This window comes from Engraulis encrasicolus, chromosome 17 (genome assembly GCF_034702125.1).
Source record: "Engraulis encrasicolus isolate BLACKSEA-1 chromosome 17, IST_EnEncr_1.0, whole genome shotgun sequence".
In the NCBI taxonomy this organism is placed as follows: Eukaryota; Metazoa; Chordata; class Actinopteri; order Clupeiformes; family Engraulidae; genus Engraulis; species Engraulis encrasicolus.
The window spans coordinates 2,125,533-2,149,771 of record NC_085873.1 but is presented as its reverse complement, the minus strand read 5'-3'; the positions used below and the strand labels follow the sequence as shown (position 1 = coordinate 2,149,771).

Here is a 24,239-nt window from a genome sequence, read left to right as displayed (position 1 = left end):
GTTAAATTAAATAAAGCACTTCAGAGCATTGAAGACTGTAAGACTGACACAGGAAACAGCCAATAAAATGCTGTTCAGTATCAGTATCTGACTGCTGCTATTGCCTCATCATGACTGATCAAAAATTTGCTTTGCTGTCAGTAGAAATGTAATGTATTGCAATGCATCGTAGAATCGAATCAAATCAAATCAATCAAATTGAATCGCTACCTCCCGAATCGTAATCGAATCGTGAGGGCAGTGCCAATGCACACCACCACTGTGTATAGTACAGCATAGACTGGCCTTAGCATTTTTGTGTGTTGTTGTTGTTGTTGTTGTTATGTCTTTCTATTCATTTTTTCCTATGTGTGCTAAATGTTTAGTTGTTATTTTGCTTCATCACTTTATTGTTACTGGTTCATCACTGGTCCATCACTGTCACACACCAATGTTAAATGTTCAGTTATTATTTATTACTTCATCACTATAATGTTAATGGTTCATCACTGTTACATGTCCCGGCACACCTAGATCACACCTAGAGATTACGATTCACAGATGATTGTCACATTGTTGTGTTTTGTAACCTATTTCTGTACTCCATTTGCCAGTGTCAAACTGATGCAATTCCCTCCATTTATTTTAGCTTAAGCCAATCTGCTGTCAATCAAAGTGTAGCCTAAAAACGCGTAGATATTTATCAGGACAGCCAAGACTTCAGTTCACTGTCTGAGCAACATCTGAGAAGATAGACCCTATTAATTCAAGATGTTAAACTTCTAAGCTATTTAATGATATGGTGCTGGTAATCAAGTGTTGTAGGTTACACTATTTGTTAGAAATGAAATGTGAGTCGTCTCAGCTTAATCAGCATAGCATGGGTTGATTAAGGACCATATTAAGCCACTATAGTTCCCTGGGCACTACACCTTACAGGTACCCCTTTATGAACAATAATAGTTCTATTGTCTTGTGGTGCCGCTTGACTGGCTGTAAATGGTTGGTGCCCCTGGGTACGGTGCCACTGGCCCTTAGGCCTATGGATAATCTGGCCCTGGTTGATTAAATCAATGCTGAAAGTTATGTGCGAAAGTTATGCCGTGTGCAAGCAACAGGACAAATACAGCGAATTCCGTCTATAAATTGCAGAGAGAGCAAGACAAATAGCTATAAATGAGCTATAGACTATTTGCTTTTGTATGGCCTGCAAAGTCCACAAACTTTTGAGTACCGTGTTTGTTTCTCCCTTTGTGAAGCAGCAATGTGTGTAGTGTGTGTGTGCGTAGACCGTTTCCCCGAAGAGTTAGACCTACTTCAGAGTGGTCTTTGGAGCTATGCACTGGAGATCACGTAGGCTAGTATAAAGGACTTTAGATGGTATGCTGTGATGGTATGCTTCTCCACAGGCAAATTTTACATTACATCACATTCAGCGCCACACAAGTGGACAGCTCCCCTTAAGAGCAACTTAGGTGTTGGGATGGCGGTATCAGAAAGAGCCGGAATGGCAGTATAAAAAAGTCTCCAAATGTCTGTATGTCGGAATGGCGGTATGTCGGAATAGGGGTATTTCGGAGTGTTGGTTGGTCAGAGTGGGTGTTGGTTGGAGTGGTGTTTGAAATGGGGGTTGCCCCCTGATGTTAAGCTAGGTGTCTAAGCTAACATTAGCGCTGTAGTGAACACAGACAGCACAAGTGCACATCAGATCACTTCCCATGTGTACAGAACAATTTTACTGCATTAAATATTATCAGGGAACAAAACAATAGTACTTAACCTATGCAGACACTGAAGTGTGATATGTAGAGTAAACTGGTCCACTTCGGCAAGACTAGGCCAGGGATGACTGGAGCACTCAGATACTTTTTAGTATTTTATTATGTTTGCACCCCAATAAAATACTAAAAAGTATCTGAGTGCTGCAGTCATCCCTGGCCTAGTCTCTCCGAAGTGGACCAGTTTACTCTACATTGTATACCATCCTGGACTGGACGCACCAAGAAGGTTAGAGCGCAAGTGACTTCCCTTTTACTAACTGAAGTGTGATATTTTGAATGAGTGATGAGAGGTCCTACAGTGGCTCTAACGACAGGGCACTGGGCTGCTACAGCATGCCGGCGACCCGGGTTCAATTCTCGCCCGGGTCCTTAGCCAAACTTTCCCCATCTTTCTCCCTACAGGTTTATTGTCAAATCTATCACTGTCCTATCAGAAATAAACAAACAAACAAACAAAAAAGAATGAGTGGTGAACAAGGCAGCCATCAGCTGTATGCTAGCTGTTGGATTGTATACAGTAAGTCAAAGGGCCAGAAGGCTGCCTCGGAATGGCGATCTGACACTGTCTTCGGTTGAATATCAATAGCTGTCTCGCTAAAGACCCAGTGAAATTACCCTGTGGCACATGGTGTGATAGCTGTGATGTCCACCTTACAATCATGGTAAGGTGGATATGCCAGTTTGGACCAAAGATGGTTGCAGGCAGTTGCAGCAACAAGTTGTAGCTGTGTCAGTCAGCCGTTGCAAGGAGTTGCAAACTGTCCCAATCAGTTGCAAAGCATGTCAAATCACAGTTGCAAGGTTTTAGAACATAATCAACTGTAACATCCTGTCACCCATCTTGTGGTAATGCCGCTGAAGCCAATCATTCCCCTGATTTCACGTACACCTCTCCATAGCTATTGTATATGAATGAGACCTTATCCTTTCCATAACTGGAGTACATAAATGAGACATTACCTTTTCCATAACTCATGATGTCGTCACGGTGGCTGGGCATCCCCTTCCACAGAGACGACACGCTGGGCTAACCCTCATACAGCCACAGCGGATAGACATCAAAATGCTACTGGGGCTAATCATTCTCCCAGATGTACTGTATATCAGTCCTTACCCTCTCCATAGCTGATGATATCTTCTGGGGTGTTGGAAATGCTCAAAGTTGATCAGTTCCCTATCCCTACAGAATTTGAAATGTTCTAGATGGTTCTCACCTTCTCTGTAGCTAATGATGTCGTCCGGGTGGCTGGGCATCCCCTTCCAGAGGGACGCTCCTTTGGGGTAACCCTCGTCCGGCCCCTGCAGCTGGATATCTTTGCCATTGGAGAAGCCCCAGAATTCACCTCCGCTGAAGAGGAAGGTGCGTCCGTTATGGGCCCAGACGAACGCCGCCTCTACGCTGGTGACAGGACGCCCATCTGAGTGCTTCATGCCCCAGTCACTGATGTGCCGAGGGTAGCCCGGCAGGGCTTTGGTGTTCTCGAACACCCAGTAGTTTGATCCTTAGTGGGAGAAAGACACAGACAAACTGTGATGGACTCGGAGTGTCTTTGGTGTAGCTGTCAGAGCCCCAGTTTACTACAGAAGGTCCGGGTTCGAGTCCCGGCTAGGCAACTCTCCTCCCCTTCGCTACAAATGGTGTCAGAAGTGGGATGGCTACCCTGAGGCCATCAGAAGCATACCCATTGTGTGTGAGCCGTAATTCCATGTGAGGGACCCCCAGGATTGGTGACCCCAGTGTGAGAGACCTCAGTGATGGGTGAAGCATTGATGATGGGGCACACTGGGTGGGAGAAGCATGATGCACAAGGCACACCATGAGTGTGTGAAGCGCATGGGTGCGCTTCCCGAAGGGGAAGGCAGTGTCAATGGTGTGATCATCACTAGGGTTGTGGGTGTGTTCTGACTGTCACGTCAACGAGCCTGGCTCTTTGGTGTAGCCCAGGGGTGTCAAACTCATTTTGGTCCGGGGGCCGCATACAACCCATGTGGACCTCAAGCGGGCCGAATTAGTAACATCATCGCAACAAAAAAAAAAAAACGTAAAGCAGAGGATTAGTGCTCAGTACTATCACGTTTTAAGTGTGTTGAATATGTAGAAAGCAATGCAATACTGATAATACTATGCAAAAGTTCCTTCCCTTCATTCAATCATTGGCAACCGTAAATTCATTAAATATGGGACCATTCATTTTGGTAGGGGGTCTGTATTTCTTATATGTAATTTCCTGCATTTTCACGCATTCTAACATCCGTTTCCAGTTTGAGCTTAATGGGAACCAATACAAATCCAATTATATTTATTATTTAATTACAACCAATACCAATACAATACGAATAAGAAGTATTAACATTTTATCTCTATATATGAGATCTATAATATATGAGCTTTATCATATGCCTGTTACAGTACAAAATCACTATTTATAATAGAAGTGTGATGTGCACTTTACTATATATATACAGTATAACAGAGGGACCATTGGGATAATGTCATGCAGGTCTCGATTTTGCCCTGAGGGCCGTAATTGCGCATTTCCGTTATTTCATTTAAAAAAAAAAGTAAAAAAATAATAAAATAAACGCACGCACGCACGCACGCACACACACACACACACACACACACACACACACACACACACACACACACACACACACACACACACACACACACACACACACAATGTGAAGACACACACACACACTAAGAAGGCAGAAACTTGCTATGGTATCTGTTGTCGTGTCAATTCAGACACACATACCGCTGAAGAAGATGATTTTACTGTCACTGCGTTCATAGACAGCATCGATCTTCTGATTGTTGTCTGGAAGGCCGATCCAGAAGTTCTTGATCTCGGCTGGAGCCAGCGAGAGCAAGGAGCCACTGTGCTCCCTCCTCCAGAAGAATTTACCTGAAGAAAATCAACCCATCAACAACAATGTTTCTAAAATCAATAGCCGTTTTTACATTTGCACTCTAATCCAATTAAACGTGCCTCATGTAAGCAGTCAAATGATCTCCTTAAAAGTGTCTCATATTTAAACCAATTTTACTGTATTAGGTGGTTTAGAACGCTCATATAAAAAGATCAAATGAGGAAGCTGCCCATGTAAACAGTTTGTTTAAAGGTGACACTACGTAGGATTGTAGCCAGAGTAGGTATTGCAACTACTGTACGCTGCTCATTGAAACTGTGCTGCACATTGCCAAATTAGATCTTTTCATGAATATTTACGAAGTAGGTTAGTGGTGCGCACATCCAAGTCGCAGGTGCATGACAAAAGGTCAGAATACTGTGAAAATAAAGATGAATGTCCGCACACTGCTCCTGTGTTGCTTTTTTTTATTATTTCAAGTGAGCGCTTTCGAGCTTCATCACACTTCATCTGATAGTCGCTCTTTATCAGTCTGATAAGGAGTGACTAGCTCGAAAGCACTCACTTGAAAAAATAAAAAAAATCAACGCAGGAGCAGTGTGCGGACATTCATCTTTATTTTCATGAATATTTACTAAGTAATAAACTAATATTTACTAGTGTGGCCCAAGTACAGTACGTTTTGCGGCTAAAAATGGAAATTCAAAATGGCGGACATGGAGAAGATCCACCTTTTTGGTGCACCTTAACACCGACTATATTTCATTGCTTTACACAAAAATTTGCCATGTAAATGCGGCCATTGTGTTCAGTGGTTCATTAAGTTGTAGTAGGGTGCATGTGTAACTGAAGTGTTTCTGCGCAGTCCGGCACTCGGGGCTCGAACCCGCCACCTCCTAGTCAACGCTCCAGTTCCGGCATGGGAGGTACAGCATGATACTGCTGAGCTAAAGGACCAGTCCGATAGCTCAACGCTACCAATACTCTATGAGGCTTTGGGAGGAAGGTTTAATAATGTTCCACGACGCACTCTGCTAGTTGGCCTCTGTTACATAAGGCACTTCTGAATTTGCTCCATTTCACTGAAAATGTAGGCTATAGTGAACACATGGCCGGATATTATTAGAGGCTCCCTTCTGTTGGATTAATTTTTTTTAGATTGCTTGTACACAATTTTCACAATGGCTGTGTATTTCCCCCAAAGCTTTGCTCATAAATGTAACTACTGCCAACACAAAATGCAAAACAGGTTCAAAATGTTGCACAGTTCCATCAAAATGTACCACAGTTTTGAATACTTTTAACAAATATTTCAAAAACATGTCTGTCTGACTGACCCTGCACATTTCCAAAGATATTGCAGGCATGAGCAGAGAATTGCTAAAGATATCAAGGCTTGCGTAAGGTATCAAGGCTGAGAATTACTGATAGGCCTCGCTAACTTGAGAGGTAGTTGCAAAATGTTGTGAAATGTGTAGTGGTTAAGAAATATTAGTGGTGTCAACAAAAAACGATTCGGCAATACATCGCAATGCGGGGCAGGGCAATTCAATTCAATGCGGCAAGTGCCATAATCAATGCGCCATATTTTTTCAAGTTTCAATTACTTCCGTGGATATTTCCGGAGCAAATGAATGTTAAATTAAATAAAAGCACTTCAAAGCATTGAAAACTGTAAGACTGATACAGAAAACAGCCAATAAAATGCTGTTCAGTATCTGACTGCTTGTATTGCCTCATCATGACTGATGAAAAATTTGCTTTGCTCTCAGTAGAAATGTAATGCATTGCAATGCATCGTAGAATCGAATCGAATCAAATCAAATCGAATCGCTACCTCCCAAATCATAATCGAATCAAATCGTGAGGGCAGTGGCAATGCACACCACTAAGAAATATTGCTATGGATAATAATCTTGTGGGTGAGCCAATAAACAGTTAATTGATTTTTGACAAAACATTCCACCTTTTTGGAACACAATAAGGTTTTCTTCTATTGGGTCAAATTGTAATGTCATTGTATTATCTTTTGCTTTCTGTCTTTTGCTTACTTACACTACAAAGCACTTTGGTCAGTGTGTGCTGTGTGTAAATATGCCAAGTATAAAGCAGTCTCTTTCTGCAGATAGGCTTGTCGGTGGGCCCATTCTCTCTTTGCTGAAAAGACTCAATTACATCATAACAACGTTACTATGACATTACCAAGAGCATTAGGAAGCATATTAACACTTGGTCTGGTGGCATTTTTTGGGAAGCCGTAGCCTATTGGTTAAGGAGGTGGATGTTATATATATAAACTTTATTTAACAGACTCAGAGTCCAGGTTAAACGCTTTAGATCAGAGGGTTGCAAGTTCAAATCCCAGCCCCTCCACTCCCTATCTCACTCCATGGCTGAGGTGACCTTGAGCCTAACCCCACAGTGTTCCAGGGACTGTACTTAAAATGATTGTAAGTAGCTTTGGATAAAAGCTTAGTGTAATGTAATGCAATCACTATGATTAAAAGAGGCTCTGCGCAAAGGGGTTAAACATATGTTTTTCCCCCCACATTTTTCAGGTCTTTTTTGCAGGGAAGGATCGGCAAATGACCCGGGCCGGAATCGAACCCGGGTCGCCGGCCCAGTGCCCTACGGCCAAGGCAGGGTCATATGTTATATCGTGAGCGCGGCCAATCTTCCCTCTAATTTTTTCGGTGCCTGAGCAAATGCACTATTGCACTGAGCAGAGCCAATGACCTCAGTGAGCGGGTCGACCCCTATATGTTTTCAAGACATTTCCATTGTGTGGACAAATGCTTTCATCAACACTATTTTGACTAATATAAACCGGAGTTGGAGCAACTCTTGGCAGAAAGCAGCACGCACTTCCAATGAATGCGCGAGAGATGTTGCCACTCGCAAAGCTATGACAGGTATCCATTAAAAACGGCCCAGATGCTCGACACCGTTATCAACATTCATATCAGATTCACGGTCGAGCTCTAGGAGAGCTAGGAGCAAGAACTTGTCTTCTATCCATTATACAGAGATGGATTTGGGCATTTTGTGTAGCCTGCTTAACACAACCGAACGCCGTAGATTAGGCTGCGAGTGACAGCTGTTACTACGTTGTCTGGTCACTGTTTTAAAGATTCTACTGACAGCATTCGAAGCGCGGTGGATCCGCGCTCTGTCTGATCGTTATTTAAAAAACAGCTGGAGGCGCGATGCTGATTGTAAGCAGAAATCCGCGTCTAGTGTGATTGCTTAAACTACTGTAAGATATGTTTAATATCTAAAGAATATGTTTTATTTCGATTGGATGTTATGAAGCTACAATAAGAGAAAATTTCGGCCAACAATCAACTGCGTCTCCACACAAATTTGCCGCCTTGTTTTACCTACGCTGCATGGATTTGCTCTGCGCGGAGAACGTGAAAGCAGTGCGCGATATTGCGCAGTCGCGCAGCTTAGAGGGAACATTGAGCGCGGCCCTGCCGTGGCCAACCGGTAGGGCACTCGCCTGCCATGAGGCTGACACGGGTTCGATTCCTGGCCCGGGTCCTTTGCCGACCCCTTCCCATCTCTCTCCCCATTCCCTTCCTGTCCACCTCTCATACTTTCCTGTCGAAAAAGACCCCACAAAAAAGATGTGTGAGCGCTGTTACAGTATATGCAACGCATAACAATGAAAGATAAGAACCTGTGTATGATTCAGTTTCGTGAGAACTGACCATTTTTTTCAAGAGCAAAGATGAACTTGTAAGATCTTTCCACAGTGGTGCAACCTTTCAATTGCATTATCATGCAACCCTTTGGAGCAACATCTTTCAACACATCACTAGTACCAGAGGTAAAAAGTTGTTTCAGATAAGGAAACAACACGCTTTCAAAAACAGGCCATGTATGGTTCTTTTATCTGTGTTTGCTGAAGAGTTCCTTAAAAGGTATTGTGGAAGAAAAGCATTGCATTACCTTACCCTTAGCTGACACTTTTATTCAAAGTGACTTACAGTAGAGCTATTTACAGGGTATTGGTTAAATCAAGTTACGAGTACTTTATTGTCAAAAAAGCAATGCTCAAAAGCACTTCAGCTATGGATGGAGGTGCAGGGAGAGATAAGGTTGGGATTCGAACCTGAAACCCTCTGATCTTAAGACCCCGTCCAAAACCATTACAGCTGCCCCATTCCTCCATTACCCCATACATGGCTACTTTGATTCGTGCAAAAGAGAAATGTTAGCATCGGCTAACTAGCGCTGGATTTCCAAATGAAGGGGAATTACATGTAAGCAGGTGAGGTATGTGGAAAAAGTTAGCGCTGAGCATCATGCTTTACTGTAACACTATCCAAGCCATCTCACACCGGATTTCCCCTTTAAATTAAGTGATTAAAATGTGTATTTTATCCACATCCGTAGTCGTTGGCAATATGCAATTATTTAACAGCTTTTTAAATAGCAAAATTATAAATCTGTGCATGTGTCTATTCTCACTAATGCTGGCTATGGTGGTGTTGTGATCTGCCTTGCAACTGAACAGAGCATTCAATGCTTGATAACAAGCATCAACAACGAGTGTATACTGCTGCACATCACTTTCACTGAGACTGCTCTTCTGCTGCTGTGTGTGTGTGTGTGTGTGTGTGTGTGTGTGTGTGTGTGTGTGTGTGTGTGTGTGTGTGTGTGTGTGTGTGTGTGTGTGTGTGTGTGTGAGAGAGAGAGAGAGAGAGAGAGAGAGAGAGAGAGAGAGAGAGAGAGAGAGAGAGAGAGAGAGACAGAGACAGAGACAGAGACAGAGATAGAGAGAGAGAGAGAGAGAGATTATTGTCAATGTCTTATTTAAATGTTTTTAGTCCAACTACACATTAAAGACTGGTCAGACGCAATTTCAAACTTCTGTGCTAACCCTGTTACATAGATTCTTGACAATAAAGTACTCTTGATTTGACTTGTTCTTGTGTTCTTGTGTTACCTTTGAAGAAGAAAACCTCGCCTCGGATGTTTGCAACTGCATCAAAACTTCCGCCACAGCGATCTTTAACAGTTGGGTCAGGCCTAGAGAGAGAAGGGTAAAAGAGGAGGTGACATCTTAGAAGAAGTATCGTTGTGGCCGTTCCCAACGTCATTTGTGGTTAGGCTTCCTGTACTGCTAACTCAGGGTTTCCCAATCTGGGGTGTGGGGTGCGGTACGCGGCCTACTACCATAAGGGGCCGGGGCTGCGCGAGCTGAATAGAGCCATGGTGGGTATGTGTGTTTTTATACAACATGAATGAACATTAAGTCGTAATTGTATGGTGAATGAAGCGTAATTTATAACTCCTAGATTTGTCATGCAACACGTTCCATTGTAATGACAGCAAAAAAACCGTCAGGTCTATTGAAAATGAGGGTTCGCCAAAATGATTTCACATCATGTGCAGTGATTTGCTGTCCCAAAGTGCAGTGAACCCATATTTGCGTGCCCATCAGCACACCAAAGCATTCACTTAGGGGGTGCGTGAACCACATTGAAATGTACAAGGGGGTGGGAATGGAAAAATGTGCTGTACATGTGGATGTGGTCCCACTTACACAGGCGTGCCATGGGGCGGAGGGGGCTTTGGCAGGTCAGGCAGACCAGGGTTTGGAAGGTTTGGGCTCTTGGGATCTCTTGGTCCTAAAGGCAAAAGTTACACAGCAAAAAAAGCACTGTTATGATAACGCTTCAAGAGATGAAATTAACTCATTACAGAAAACATTTAGTCCCACTCGTAAATAGTGTTAATTTTACTGTTTGGTTAGTGTAGCATTTTCAGAGTTATTTTTCATCAACAGCTGTAGAGTTGAAATTACAGGGTTGGGCTCTTTTCTCTGGACCCTAAGGGTAAGATTTAGCCAGACCAAAAGCAAAGAGAGAGAGATCCTATTAGTCACAAGGACAATCAATAGCCCATGATGCTGTTGCTGCTGCTGCTGCTGCGCACAGGACAGGATGCCTGGATCAATTAGAGCACTCAAAACAGAAGCCAGGTGGCGGACCACGGCCTCAAGTCATTCCCCTCCTCCTGAGATAACAGCCGAACCTCATTAACCCCTTCAAAACACGAGGTGTATTATATCACGAGTCATTATACAGATATTAACCCTATCAAACACGAGGCTTATTATATCACAAGTCATTCCAAAACCATATCTTGCAGACATGCAGCATGCACATTGTTGCAGAAAATGATATATACTGAGCTTATTTTAAGACTACATTTTATGACTACCACTCTATCCACAGGGCCTTATGTGCTTGGTAGGCCTATATCTGTAACATCCCCTGCCCATATAAATAGTGGGACGGTCGGTCCATGTCAAATTACCAACGCACTCCATTTCAAGTACAGCCCCCCTCCAGGGTAGCCTGGGAACTCCCATACTGCCTTTAGTTCTACACAATCGTTTCGATCTGAAAGACAGTATGGCGAGGATGACTCATAACGTACAAGATCATGGTACCTGTGTCATAATGGCCAAGCATTCCGACCTTAACAGTTTCTCTGCCCAATCAGAGAGCAGGGCAGTGTGTCATAATAGCCAAGTATTCCGGCCCCATACGGAATTTACATAGGCAACTCCCCAGACCTAATCTCACTTGTGATTAGGTCTGGTGTTAACCAGGCAACCTCCAGGGCGCCGTTAGGGGGTCCTCAGGGGTTGAGAGGTATACAGCTCAAAGGGAGTGGTACTCAGTTGCAATTGGGGGCCATCTATTTGACTTTGTAATACTAAGGGGGTTGTTGGCAGGCTTATAATGAGGCGAAGGTGGCGTTGGATGTCTTTAAGAGGAGGTCAAGGGAACATTAAAGATTAAGAACCACTGGGCTAAAGTATTTATCCATGAAATCCATGAAAGTACTCAATTCAGTGCAGACATTAAAGGGGCATACTGTACATTAAAGTGATACACTGTTCAACACAGTGGGCTATCCACCTACCATAGAGTTGCTGGATGCCTTGCGTGTCGTCCTGAGGCAGGCGGTAGGATCTGATGTCCCTTGTGGCGGGGCCGGCGTAGTACGGGGCCATGATGGATCCCGAGACAGCCGAGTGACCCAAGCCCAGCGCGTGACCAAACTCATGCACTGCCACCGTGAACAGGTCCGTAGACTGCCCACTGGTATCTGTGTGTAGACATTCAACCCGTTAAGACACAGCCTTATAAATTTGCTGTTACCAGAATGGCAGTGACCAAGTCGTAGTGCATTACTAAAGGCCCTGTATTTATGTGTATTGTATTGTATTATGGTAGTTAACTTTTCAATGACTATTACAGCGTGTATTAAGGGTCTATGTAGTAAACAAATAAACTGACAGCTCTAGCAGGGCCCAGGACAAAGGACATCTAAAAAGGCCACCCGTCCAATAATCTATATACAATGCAATGCGGACCCAATTCTGGGAAACAAGTGACCTGTTAGTCTTTCCCTGTGGACTTCATTGTAGGCCATCCGTCTATGCAGTGGCAAGAAATATCAGTACAAATGTAGTGTATTGCACCTGGTCAACGGGAGGATGTGCACACATGTACGTGTTTGGACAGCTGGCCATTCTCCACTGCCTCATTCAGGACCATTGATGACAGGGTCTACAATAGAGCTGCCACCACCCTCTGAAATCAACTACCCCTGTTCGCGCTGTAGTGATACATCCTTCCTTTACACCACATGTGTTGCATCACCTTTTCAATGTGCATCAATGTAAACCTACTTTTGCACATACATATGTTTTATGGAAAAATGGCTGTAGCCATTCGTCAGTCTTAGCATTCAGAGCGCCCTTCCTCTTCCTACCTCGAAAGCCCCACTCCTCCTCCTCCTCCTAGTGAAATAGAGTATTTCCTGGAAAACGGTCTATAGGGCATTAGGCCATAAATTCTGTCTTAACACATCATACCAGGTTGACCACTCCTTTGTATCAGAATGAATGCCTCAAATAAGATCGCTACCGTTTTTGCCCAGTATATGTGCATTATCCCGTAGCTGCCGATAACATCTATGGAAAATATCAATATACCGGAGCAAGATGGCGGCGCCTGACAAAGCCCCACTCCTCCTCATCATCATCAAAGTCGATGTTTAATCCATCATAGTTAACCCAGTAAGATACAGCCCCTGTTTTTATAATGCACGCCGTACCGCCAGTGGCAAACTGTCATTGAAAGGTTAATTACCATAGTAATCCTCTACTATGACATAACAGAGGGCCTTTATAATGCACTAGGACATGGTCATTGCCATTCTGGTAACAGCAAATTTATAACGCTGTGCTTTAAGGGGTTAGGGCGTCATAGTTGGCATTCCTTTTTCATCCTGTGTGTCACATCTCCTTTCCAAAGCGTATCATTTTAAATCGACGTCTACATGTACAGTATGTTTGATGGAAACAGGCCTATAGGCTAGACATTAGGTCTCAACATTCAGACCTTCCTTCCTCTTCCTACCTTGAAAGCCCCACTCCTCGTCATCGTCAAAGTGGGTGTTTCCCGAGATGCGGCTTTCGCCCGGGAAAAAGGCGTGAGCGAGCGTGCCGCCCCGCCCGTCGAATGGGTACCCGTCATCATGGTGAGCGCGGTCGAAGGAGATCTCAAGATCGGCCTCCGCTCCCCTGTGCGCCTCCACCTCCTGGAACTCCAGTGGGGTGACGTCCCTCCAGGGCTTCAGGGCGTACCCCATGATGGTTTTCACCGTCTCTGGGTCGTTCAGGTTCCTGCTCCGTGTGGGTTTGTTGGAGAGGCTTCAGAGTTCAAGAACACACAAGGGAAATATTGAGAAATATCACATAAGGCAGTGTAACTGAGGCCATCTGCACTATATTAGATTCACTGACCTGTACATATTTAACACGTAACTGATAGTGGTGTGGATCGGCACTGCCCTCACGATCCGATTCGATCACGATTCGGGAGGTAGTAGATCCGATTCGATTCGATTCTATTAGATCCAATCCGATCCGATTCAATTCTACAATGCATTGCAATGCATTACATTTCTACTGAACGCAAAGCAAATGTTTAATCAGTCATGATGAGGCAATACAAGTAGTCAGATACTGAGCAAAACATTATTGGCTGTTTTCTGTCTCAGTTTGTATCAATCTTGCAATGTTTTGAAGTGCTTTTATTTAATTTAACATTCATTTGCTCCCGAAATATCCATGGAAGTAATTGAAACTTAAAAAAAATTGCCGGATCGATTCTGGAACTTGCCGGATCGATTCTGGATCGTCCATGCCCCGCATCGATTCGGATCGCCGAATCGATCATTGTTGACACCACTAGTAACTGATTAGATTAGATAACTTTATTAGTACCCAAGGCAAATATGCAAGAAAATAGAAATATGGTAAAACAAAACATGATGAAATAAAAATAAAATGCACAAAAGTTTACCAAAGTTCTACAGCTGAACCCTGCTATCACCCGCCTAAACCTCACTCCCATCCGGCCACTCGGCACTAGGGGCTCGAACCTGCAACCTACCAGTTCCCACCCCAGTTTGACATTGGAGGCACAGGACAATACTGCTGAGATGAAGTTAGCTCAGTGCTAACGATGCTGTATGAGGCTTTGGGAGGGAGGTTTACAAACCACTAACACTGCTAGTTTATCCAAAGTGTCTCACAGTTTTTTACAGGTTGTTGGTTCATTGTAGGGTTTGGTGCCTTCACAAGGGCGCTTCAGTCAGGGATGGAGGTTTTTGGGTCAATTTAGATGCATGCTACACAAGTTTGGAAGTGTGTGTGATGGAGAAATGCCTATGACACATGCAAAGACTTCAACTTGAAGAAATCTGGGCGGGGGGTGGCGTGGGGGTGCTGTGGCACAAGCCCACATAGTGTATGCGCTTGCATGTCCAAGAGGATGTAAACTTAAGCGTTCATTTAAAATGTTGCACCCTAAAGTTAGATAGCATAGTTTAATCTGTGCTGCGTGTCGCTTTTACTATAGGTAAAAAAATATATAGATATCTCTACTTCTCTGTGTGTGTGTGTGTGTGTGTGTGTGTGTGTGTGTGTGTGTGTGTGTGTGTGTGTGTGTGTGTGTGTGTGTGTGTGTGTGTGTGTGTGTGTCTGTCTGTGAGAGAGAGAGACAGTCAGCGAAAATAACTTTCTTACCTCCATGTGATCTTCTCCTTCCCCCACTTCTGTTCGGATAGGGCATACCTCTTCCTCCTCCTCCTCCTCTTCATCACATCCTCTGAACCCATGATGTCGGGTAACGAGCAGCGAGGTTTAGACATCAGTGCTAACGTCTTCTCGTCTGAGGAGAAGCAGAAACCAGCAGTCAGTCAGCACGGTCCTCACATCCACCAAACGCTACACCGCATCAGCACCAACTAACGTTTTGTCATCGGAGGAAATCACTTTAAGTCAGCGCCCCACACACACAACAATACACACCACACACTCCACTACACCACACCCAGAACCTACACCATACACCACAACACACCCCAACAGTTCCTGTCTCAGAAGTGGGTGATGGGTGAAACCTCAAGACCTGGGCGGGTTACGGCAGTTAGACCAGAAACGGTCTATTATGAATTAAAAGAATCTTTGGTTAGACCATACAAAAATTCACATTTTATTCAGGATGGAAAATATTTTGTTAAAAACAATATTACACAGTATTAAATGTATAAGGGGTGAACTTGGCAACCCCCATCCCACAGCGTGCACGCGCGCACCCAGACAAACACACACACACACAATCATTATAATGGCAATCATAAGATTATAGCATCAGCAGCACATCATGTTCAGGAGATGGGCCAAATGTCAAGTCATATTGTTGCCTCCTTTTGAGCTTGTTGTTGCCTAGAGTTTTGTGAGCTACCCTATATCTCTATCACCTTCTCCCTGACACAAAAAGACAGACATGCACACACACGCACACGCACACACACACACACACACACACACACACACACACACACACACACACACACACACACACGCACACGCACACAGAGTTACTCTGTTACTCACCCAATTTTCCAGTTTGTTCGATGCCTCCGAACCTCTGCATCTCTCGGATGGCTTGCTCTATGCCCTCTTTGGACTGCAGTCTCCCGAGTTTGGGGTCAGGTGGGGGCAGGTACCCATAACGGCTCAGCCAGTCCTGGGAGGGAGTCAGAGATTTTACTCAAATAAAGGTGCCACAAATAAAATAAGTGATACGGAAGTGGTCAGCAGCTATAGGTTTCTTTTGTACTCTTCGTACTCTTCTCTGCAGCCATGGTGCGTGGCCTATGTTTTGCATAGTATTTCCCATACACCAAGTAGGCCTGTGTGGTGTTTAAATATGTGGTCAGTGCGGCTTTTATATTTGTGGTCCTCAGTTTCTATTGTGTGGTGCTGCACCACAGAATGGTCTAAATGTATGTAAATAGCTTACGTGTAAGCCCTACCCCCTTTTTTCTTTTCTTTCTTTATTTTTTTGGACGTTGCATTGGTGTTTGCTGCTTATTGGTGTTTTGATGGGAAAACAATAAAAATACATAAACAAACAAATAAAAGTAGTGCCTCGGATATTAGTGATTTGTAAGATGCTGGTCATCATTTACCACCCATCATCATTCACCAAGTTTTCTTGGATGCTATCACTCATCCTGTGTTATATTCACGTTGTAATGTAGCATAGTATTGTAATATTAGCTGAGATTTGTAGCCTATAAGATGCTGTTCCTGGTCCTGGTAAAAGGCGTGTGGTGATATTTGATACCAAGCTGCCACTCAAATGCCCTCCTCATCCCCCTCTCCCTGGAGGCAATGCTGCGCAACTGACTGGTCTTTGTCAGGGCTCTGTCTGTCTCGGTAAAACACAGACTGTAACAGCCGGGAATGTGTAGGAATTGTTGAGGATAAAGGATGGAGAGGATTGCCTCGGGCTACAATGACCTCGCAGCAAAAGCCTGTATGACAAAAATGTGTGGCTACAGAAAACTGTTAGCCCTACCCGTAATATATTTCCATACATTTTAAAAGCATTTTAAAAACTATTCTCATTGTCACATGAGGCAAAGGACGTATTCTTATACGAGCGCTAATATCAGCTCATTAAAAGGTAAGCTATAGGCATACTCAGCACTACTTCTATTTCAAGGACCATTTCTTATTAGGCTATGCTACTTAATCGAACGCGCGAGGTAAAAGTGGAAACTTACCACACCCCGAGAATATTGGTTCGGGTCCGCTGACTCAACGAAGGTCCACATCCACAATAATACAGTACTTGTCAAGTGCCATAGTAGGTTCATTGTTGACATTCAACCGGTTTTCAAAAAGCTTGAAGGTTACTTGAGTAGGTGCCCCTTAAAACTAAATATTTCTTCTAAAAAATCAAGTAGCTCGCGATAATTAGGCTACTTTGTTGCCCAATTCAAGTCTCAGAGATAGAGGACTCCTTCAACATCTCAGAGAAACTGCCGCACTCCATAACAGAGAGCATCATTTCAATCAGTGTAGACCCCGCCCCGGATGTCCATAAAGTCTTGAATGAGGTTTTTTTTTTTTTTTTTTTTCCCTTTCTCTTTTTTTTCTACTCGTGTGTAGCCTACACTCGTGTTGGATTCTATACAGGCAAATGGTGTTCTGGCTAAATAGTGTTGATTAACATGCAAATCATATAGGCCTATGCAAAAGCAGACAAATAAACAAAGTGGAACAAAATAAATTATTTAATGAATCAATAAAGTAGGCTACAACAGAGAGACAGATGGGCACACATGGGCACACATGGGCACTTCTAAAAGCCATAGTCAGGATGATAATGCTGTAAGGCGCCACAGAATGGTCTAAATGTATGTAAATAGCTTACGTGTAAGCCCTACCCCCTTTTTTCTTTTCTTTTCTTTCTTTATTTTTTTGGACGTTGCATTGGTGTTTGCTGCTTATTGGTGTTTTGATGGGAAAACAATAAAAATACATAAACAAACAATAGTAGTGTCTCTTTGTGCTGATGCTGCAACAGGAACTGAGAAGTGTGTGTGTGTGTGTGTGTGTGTGTTTGTGTGTGTGTGTGTGCGTGTGTGTGTGCGTGTGTGTGTGTGTGTGTGTGTGTGTGTGTGTGTGTGTGTGTGTGTGTGTGCGTGCGTGCGTGCATGTTCTGATGGATAGGGCATTTTAATTTTTAAGATGGGCAGGTGCAAGGGTCCTGTGTGTGTGTGTGTGTGNGTAGGGGTGGGTGGGGTGGAATAGAATAATAGAATGGAATAATGTGGGGCATTAACACAACAGCAGAGTGCAATAACTTTGGGCATTGGAACTAGTCTGACATAGGCCTACCTCTGGTGATTGCGACATACAAAATGCATGTCTAGTAGTCTGCATGTGTGTGACCGGAAGTGGGCCTGTATTGGGAAACGCAAACACATGATCATATATGAGGCACACTGCCATCCACGAGAAGCCCCGATTCTGATAACTAATGTGCCTTTCATGTGTTCTGAGAAATAGATATTCAGTCGTGGCAACTGGTATATAAAGAAATTCTACGAGTTGTCCAGTGAAAATAGGCTACCACAAGGGGCGGCGTTCATGTGTCCTTTCATGGTCGGTGTTTGGTATTTACCATAATTCCCAGAGCACATGAAAGCACCATAACGTCTCCCAATGGCAACTAAGCACCGCCTCCTCTCAGCTGTCCCCTTTGCAGTGCCCCCTAGAGTTCCCCCAATGCTCCCTGGGGAGCTGTAGAGCCCCCGTAGAGAAACAATACTTTAAGGGTTATAACCCCCCCCCCCAACACACACACACATAACACACACATAACACACACATAACACACACGTAACACACACACACACACACACACACACACACACACACACACACACACACACACACACACACACACACACACACACACACACACACACACACACACACACACACACCCGACCAGCCACATGGTGATCACATTGAGCCATGTGTAATGGTGGTGATTCTGTGATCTGATACTTAGGCCCTACATGTAGCAAGCCCACATGACATGCCGACATATTGCCGTATTCACAACTGAGGAGGAAGTTAGGGGGAGATTCCAGCCAATTTCAACATGCTCCTGCCACCGGGCTTGTCACAACTAGGCAAGCAAACTTGGTAATAGGGCCCAGCGATGAAAGGGGGGCCCCTGGTAATGACTGATTATATACTTGTATTCAAAGGACAGCAATGACAACTTTGTGAGTGAGGCAAAATCTCTCTTAATTCAATGACCAAAACGTCAATGTGCAAAGTGCAATGATACACTATTATCCAAATCCCTCTTGTAATAATATGAAGAGCCTCAAAAGTCGAAGTCCCCAAAATACCTTGAAATGGCCCTGCATGCCACTCTTGACTTGTCAGTATCTGTTGATGACACACATTTTTTTTTATTTAGCCCTTTCTGAGGTCTTGACCATTGACTATCTGATGATCATTTTTATGTTCAGCCCTTTCTGAGGTCTTCTTGGCCATTGTAACTTCAGGAACACAATAAAGGCAGCAAAGGCAGTGGAAGTCGACCATATATGGAAGAGGAAGTGCATTGAGGATGTCAAAGGTTTGCAAAAGATAGGGTAAACTTCAGCTAGTCCTATGTAATGCCCTATGATGCATTTCAATGACAACCAACTGAATGTCTACATTTTTCTAAACATAAATTTGAGTTGGTTGCTGCACCTGATCGCAACACTGTTATATGCTCCTTTCCATTAAACATATGGGAGCATATAACAGTGTTATTCCTTTACGTTATCTTGTTTGGTTCAGCACCTGTGCCACTGATATGCGCTCATTCTCGCTTTTATTGCTCCACCTGATCGAACAGCCAGAGCTGAATCAAATGGATTGAACATTACTCCGCCTGATCAAGCTGGATCATAGGCAACTAGAGGCGATTTGAGCGACTTGAGCGACAGTTTGTAGTTTGACTTGTGTGAATATTATGCAAATGAGCTATGATATGGTTCGGCGACAGCCGCCACAGCCAATGGGAATGTGAGAATGCTTGCATTCTGATTTTACCGGACATACTCTGTCGCTTCCATCACTCGTGTTTTGCTGCATACTCCAGCGATTCTCTGTCGGTAATAGGCTATAGGGGGATTAGTGGAACTGCAGTGAGAAGCCCTCAGGGAACAGGATACCCTAGTCTGGGAAATCCCATGTTGCTTTGCACAATCGTTCCGATCTGGAAGACAGCATTGATTCTACCCCTCAGCGAGGGTTCCAGATCTTGGGCTCCAATCACAGATCGGGAAGGAGTGGGAAGGCGATGACTGCAGTTTGTTGTGTCAAATGACACATTTGTAACGCCCAATAAACGGCCATGGGCAATCTTAACACACGCCTTTCCTACGAGAAATTTCATGTAACCTCCGAATTGTCTGGTGTTAACCAGGCAAGGCCTACCAAACAATAGGAATGGGATGTGGTGTGGCAGTAGAAGTGTACAGTCCACATCATAACCGGGATTTTTTTAAAAATCCCTCCCCACGCCTTTTAATGCTGTCATACACTCACAAAATTTCCCGCCCGTCTGCTAGTTCTGTTTCACTCAAGAAAGGCTGCCAGACGGCTAGCCCAAGGGGCTGGAATATAATCCGCGCATGCGCGAGTTCTGAGGTACACTTATATCAAAACTTCATCACGTGAGTATGCCGCGCTACTGTACACAGTATATAAGTCCCAGCGCGGCATACTTCGTCCTCTTTAATCCCTCACGCGATCTGATAAGGTACGAATTGATACTGGTAACGAGGTGCCTACTGGCAGTTAGCTGTCCGAGAGCTGGTGACTATTGTTGCCCCTCTCCAGGCTATCGTTATCAGGCTATTATCCCCACCTTATTAAGGTGTGCTATCGCCGCTTATAGTAACGGTGGCTTCTCCCTGTAGCTTGTGCTTTCGCATGTGAAGCTACTCTCGTGGAATCCCCGAGGCGCATATCCACCTGGAATTCAACTTGAGGTAAGTAATCTGTTGTTGTGGTTGCGCTAGGGAGGAAAGAGATTACAGAGACATCTCTCTAGCTATATCTCTAATGTTGCTACGGGCACCTTCGGCGCCGTTCAGTAGCTCACTGTGATTCTGCCGCCACTCTCCCTCTTCTATCGAGTTGCTTGCGTGCATGAACTCTCCTGCAGGACGGCCGCGACTCTTCCTCTGTCGAGGAAGTTACTCGCTGGGCTCGTTGGTTCCGCAGTGGAATAATTATCCTGTGTAACAAACTGCCGCCACTCTCCCTCTATCGAGTTGCTTGCGTGCATGTTATACTCCAGCTGCCTCATCTGACGTGATCTCGTGCTGCGCAACTCTCGGCACCGACAATCTCATTCTCGGTACCGGTGAGAGATCAACGCTGGTACCAGAATTCCACTTGAAATTCAACTTGAAATTCAACTTGAGGTAAGTAATCTGTTGTTGTGGTTTGCTCTAGGGAGGAAAGAGATTACAGAGACATCTCTCTAGCTAATCAACGCTGCCTGCCGCCGCTCTCCCTCTGTCGAAGGAGTTGCTTGCGAGCATGTTATAGGCTACTCCAGCAGCCTCACATGACGTGATCTCGGGCTGCGCAACTCTTGGTACCAACAATCTCATTCTCGGTACCGATGAGTGATCAACGCTGGTACCAGGGTCGGTACCTAGGGTGATTAGTGCTGCTACTGGAGTGTGAGACACTTAGTGCCCACCATCTCTTGCACCTCTGCTGGAACCATATCTGGTACCAGGCAGTAACAGTGCTATCAGGTTCATGCCTAAAGTCAAGGTGTGACTGAAATAATAATGATACCTAATGATGAAGTAATAATAATATTAATAATAACATTTATATATTTTAATATAGGTTAAAAAAAAAAAAAAAAAAAAAAAAAACGATGCCTGGATTCCAGAACTGTTTTAATTGCAACAGTAGAATGCCAGTGAAAGATGGACATACACTGTGTGTGACATGTTTGAGCCCTGATCATGCACTAGCTTTAAGGGCAGGGAGAGCGGTCTCCCCTTCTCATCACATACTCTACTGAGTAAGGTGAATAGGGCTACATGAGATAATACACCATCCTCCCAGGCGTCCACGGACTCAGGTTCGATACCAGCTACTCAACCCTCTCCTCAGCAACTGTCTGAGACCTATGATGTTCTAGCAATAAAATGGCGTCTCTGGTGAAGGGGAATTTGTCCTTGGCATCCGGTCAACAGTGGTTGATGCACCAGCTGGCTGAGCGCCATTAGCGCCACTAGGGCCTGGGCACCAGGCAGCCCCATTAGGGCCCGAGCACCAGGCTGCGCCATCAGGCACAGAGCGCCAGATGGCCCCTTCAGTGCAGCCTGCAAGGGTGTCACCACAGCAGCTGTCCCCACAAGGTGGTAATAATAGTGTGGAGCTGCTATGAGTGCAAGCATCCGATAACCTTGATGCTGGATACATAGATGGCTTAACATCTCCCCATCATTCTGATTTGAGCTCAGACCTCTTCCCCCGGACTTTGTCAGGGAAATGATGACTGTGTGGGAGCAACCAGAGGCGGCTACCCCCATGCGACAGTGGGCACAGTTTGCCAACATCCACGGAGCAGATAACGTTGGTTTTTGGCAACTATTTTGCGATGGATGACTATTGCTGCTCTCGTCCTCCCTCCTACAGCTCTTGTGGGGAAGGTGGCCCTGCCGCACGTTTTCTCCCACACTCAATTGGAGGTGTGGGAAATGTGTTCTCCCAGTTCTTGGGTTGTTTCAACGGTAAGGTTTGGTTACCGGCTACAGTTCAGGCGCCGCCCACCCATGTTCAAGGGTGTTCTTGTTTCTCATCAGCCAGACCCAGAGCGGCAGCTGGCCTTACAGAGGAGATAAATACTCTGTTAAGGAAAGGAGCAATAAGGGAGTTAAGTCGCAACGAACGGCGGAGTGGCTTTTATTTGAGCTACTTCCTAGTTCCGAAACTAGATGGTGGATTCCGTGCAATACTGGACCTAAGGCCACTAAACCAGTATTTACGCCCGTTGCATTTCAAATGCTGTCACTGACCCAAATCTGTTAATTGATTCAGTGCGGGGATTGGTTCACGAGTATAGGCTTCAGAGGTGCCTATTTCCACATTGCAGTCCACCCTGCTCATCGCCAGTTTCTCCGATTGCGTTGGAGGACAGAACTTTCGAGTTCAACGTCCTTCCCTTCGGCCTATCCCATTCACAAAATACATGGACACAGCCTTGAGCCCGCTGTGTCAGAGGGGCGTCAGAGTCAATTATCTATCTCAATTACGACTGGTTAAAATGTTCCCAGTAGAGTCAGCAGGCAGGGCAGGACACAGCAATGGTAATGGAATACTTACAAATGTTGGGCCTGTCTCTCAATTCAGACAAGAGCCAACTGCCTCCCTCACAACAAATCACCTTCCTTGGAGTGAAACTGGACTCTGACGATGGTGGCATGTCTCTCGGATCAGGAGGTTATTGCCCTGAAACAATGCCGGTCACAGTTCATGGGACGGAGGAATGTGCATGCTCACCAGTGTCAGAGGCTGCTGGGCCTCATGGCTGCTGCATCCTAGGTTGTACGCCTTGGCCTTCTAGATATGGGTCCAGTGCAAGTGGTACCTGCCCAAGTACACCCAGTACTGGACAGGGGAAAATCTGTCCCTCTGCCACCTGTGTGCCTATGAGCCCTCCAATAGTGGGCCATACCCCAGAATTTGTGCAGAGGTGTACGACTAGGCAGAATCTACCAGCGCAAAGTTCTGACCACAGACGCATCGCTGTCAGGCTGGAGGGCAGTCTTGAATGATGTAGGAGCCAGAGGAGTGTTGGAAAATTGTCCACATAAATATTCTCGAGTTGAGACTGATATATCTTGCCCTCCGGCACTTTTTGCCAGTACTCCAGAACAAGAGTGTCTTAATTCGAACAGACAACATGTCGGCCATAGCATATGTGACCGCCAGGGAGGCCTGAGGTCCCAGGCGTTACGCAACATGGCCCGGGAACTCCTCCTCTAAGCAGGCACTCGACTCCACTCGATCAGAGCAGTGCACCTGCCGGGCACTCTGAACACAGCAGCATACCTGCTGTCAAGGGGTAAGCCACACCCAAGTGAATGGCGATTGCACCCGGAAACAATGCATCTGATCTGGGTTCATTTTGGGAAGGCACACAGCAATCTTTTCGCCTCAAGGGAGTCGACCCATTGTCCACTCTGGTTTTCCTTAAACCAAGACGACGCACCACTGGGGGTGGACGATCTTCCTGAGAGTTGTCTTAATGGCTCCATTTCGCCCCCATGTGCCATGGTTTGCAGAGATTCAGATCCTCCTCTCGAGTACCCCATGGCAACTCCCATTGCGCAAGGGGAGAGTTGTGGCACCTGACACCAGCCGCCCTAAATTTGTGGGTCTGGCCGTTAGAAGGGACACCCTCCTCGCTCGGGGGTTGTTATTCTCAGTTACAAGAACCTTGCAGTGTGCTAGGGCCCCATCGACAAGAGCTGTGTACTCTTAAAGATGGGCAGCCTTCAAAGCATGGTGCGAACAGTGGCATGAGTGCCCCCGGTCCTGCCCTCTAGCTTCAGTCCTGGAATTCTTGCAAAAGAAACTTGGTGAAGGCAAGTCCC

At 45.0% G+C, this 24,239-nt stretch overlaps 1 protein-coding gene across 1 annotated transcript in view; it reads right to left on the bottom strand.

Moving 5' to 3' along the window:
* Window positions 1–17,009, bottom strand: part of mmp25b (matrix metallopeptidase 25b) — an 18,264-nt gene extending 1,255 nt beyond the window's left edge. Inside the window, exons 1-9 of the mRNA XM_063221543.1 lie at window positions 16,812–17,009; window positions 15,634–15,766; window positions 14,761–14,905; window positions 13,088–13,380; window positions 11,583–11,768; window positions 10,192–10,276; window positions 9,592–9,674; window positions 4,523–4,672; window positions 2,975–3,262 (exon numbers count right to left, since the gene is read on the bottom strand). Coding sequence (XP_063077613.1) covers window positions 2,975–3,262; window positions 4,523–4,672; window positions 9,592–9,674; window positions 10,192–10,276; window positions 11,583–11,768; window positions 13,088–13,380; window positions 14,761–14,905; window positions 15,634–15,766; window positions 16,812–16,913 — 1,465 coding nt within the window. The 5' untranslated portion in view covers window positions 16,914–17,009. The remainder of the gene's footprint in view (window positions 1–2,974; window positions 3,263–4,522; window positions 4,673–9,591; window positions 9,675–10,191; window positions 10,277–11,582; window positions 11,769–13,087; window positions 13,381–14,760; window positions 14,906–15,633; window positions 15,767–16,811) is intronic.
* Between the last annotated feature and the right edge of the window lie 7,230 nt (window positions 17,010–24,239).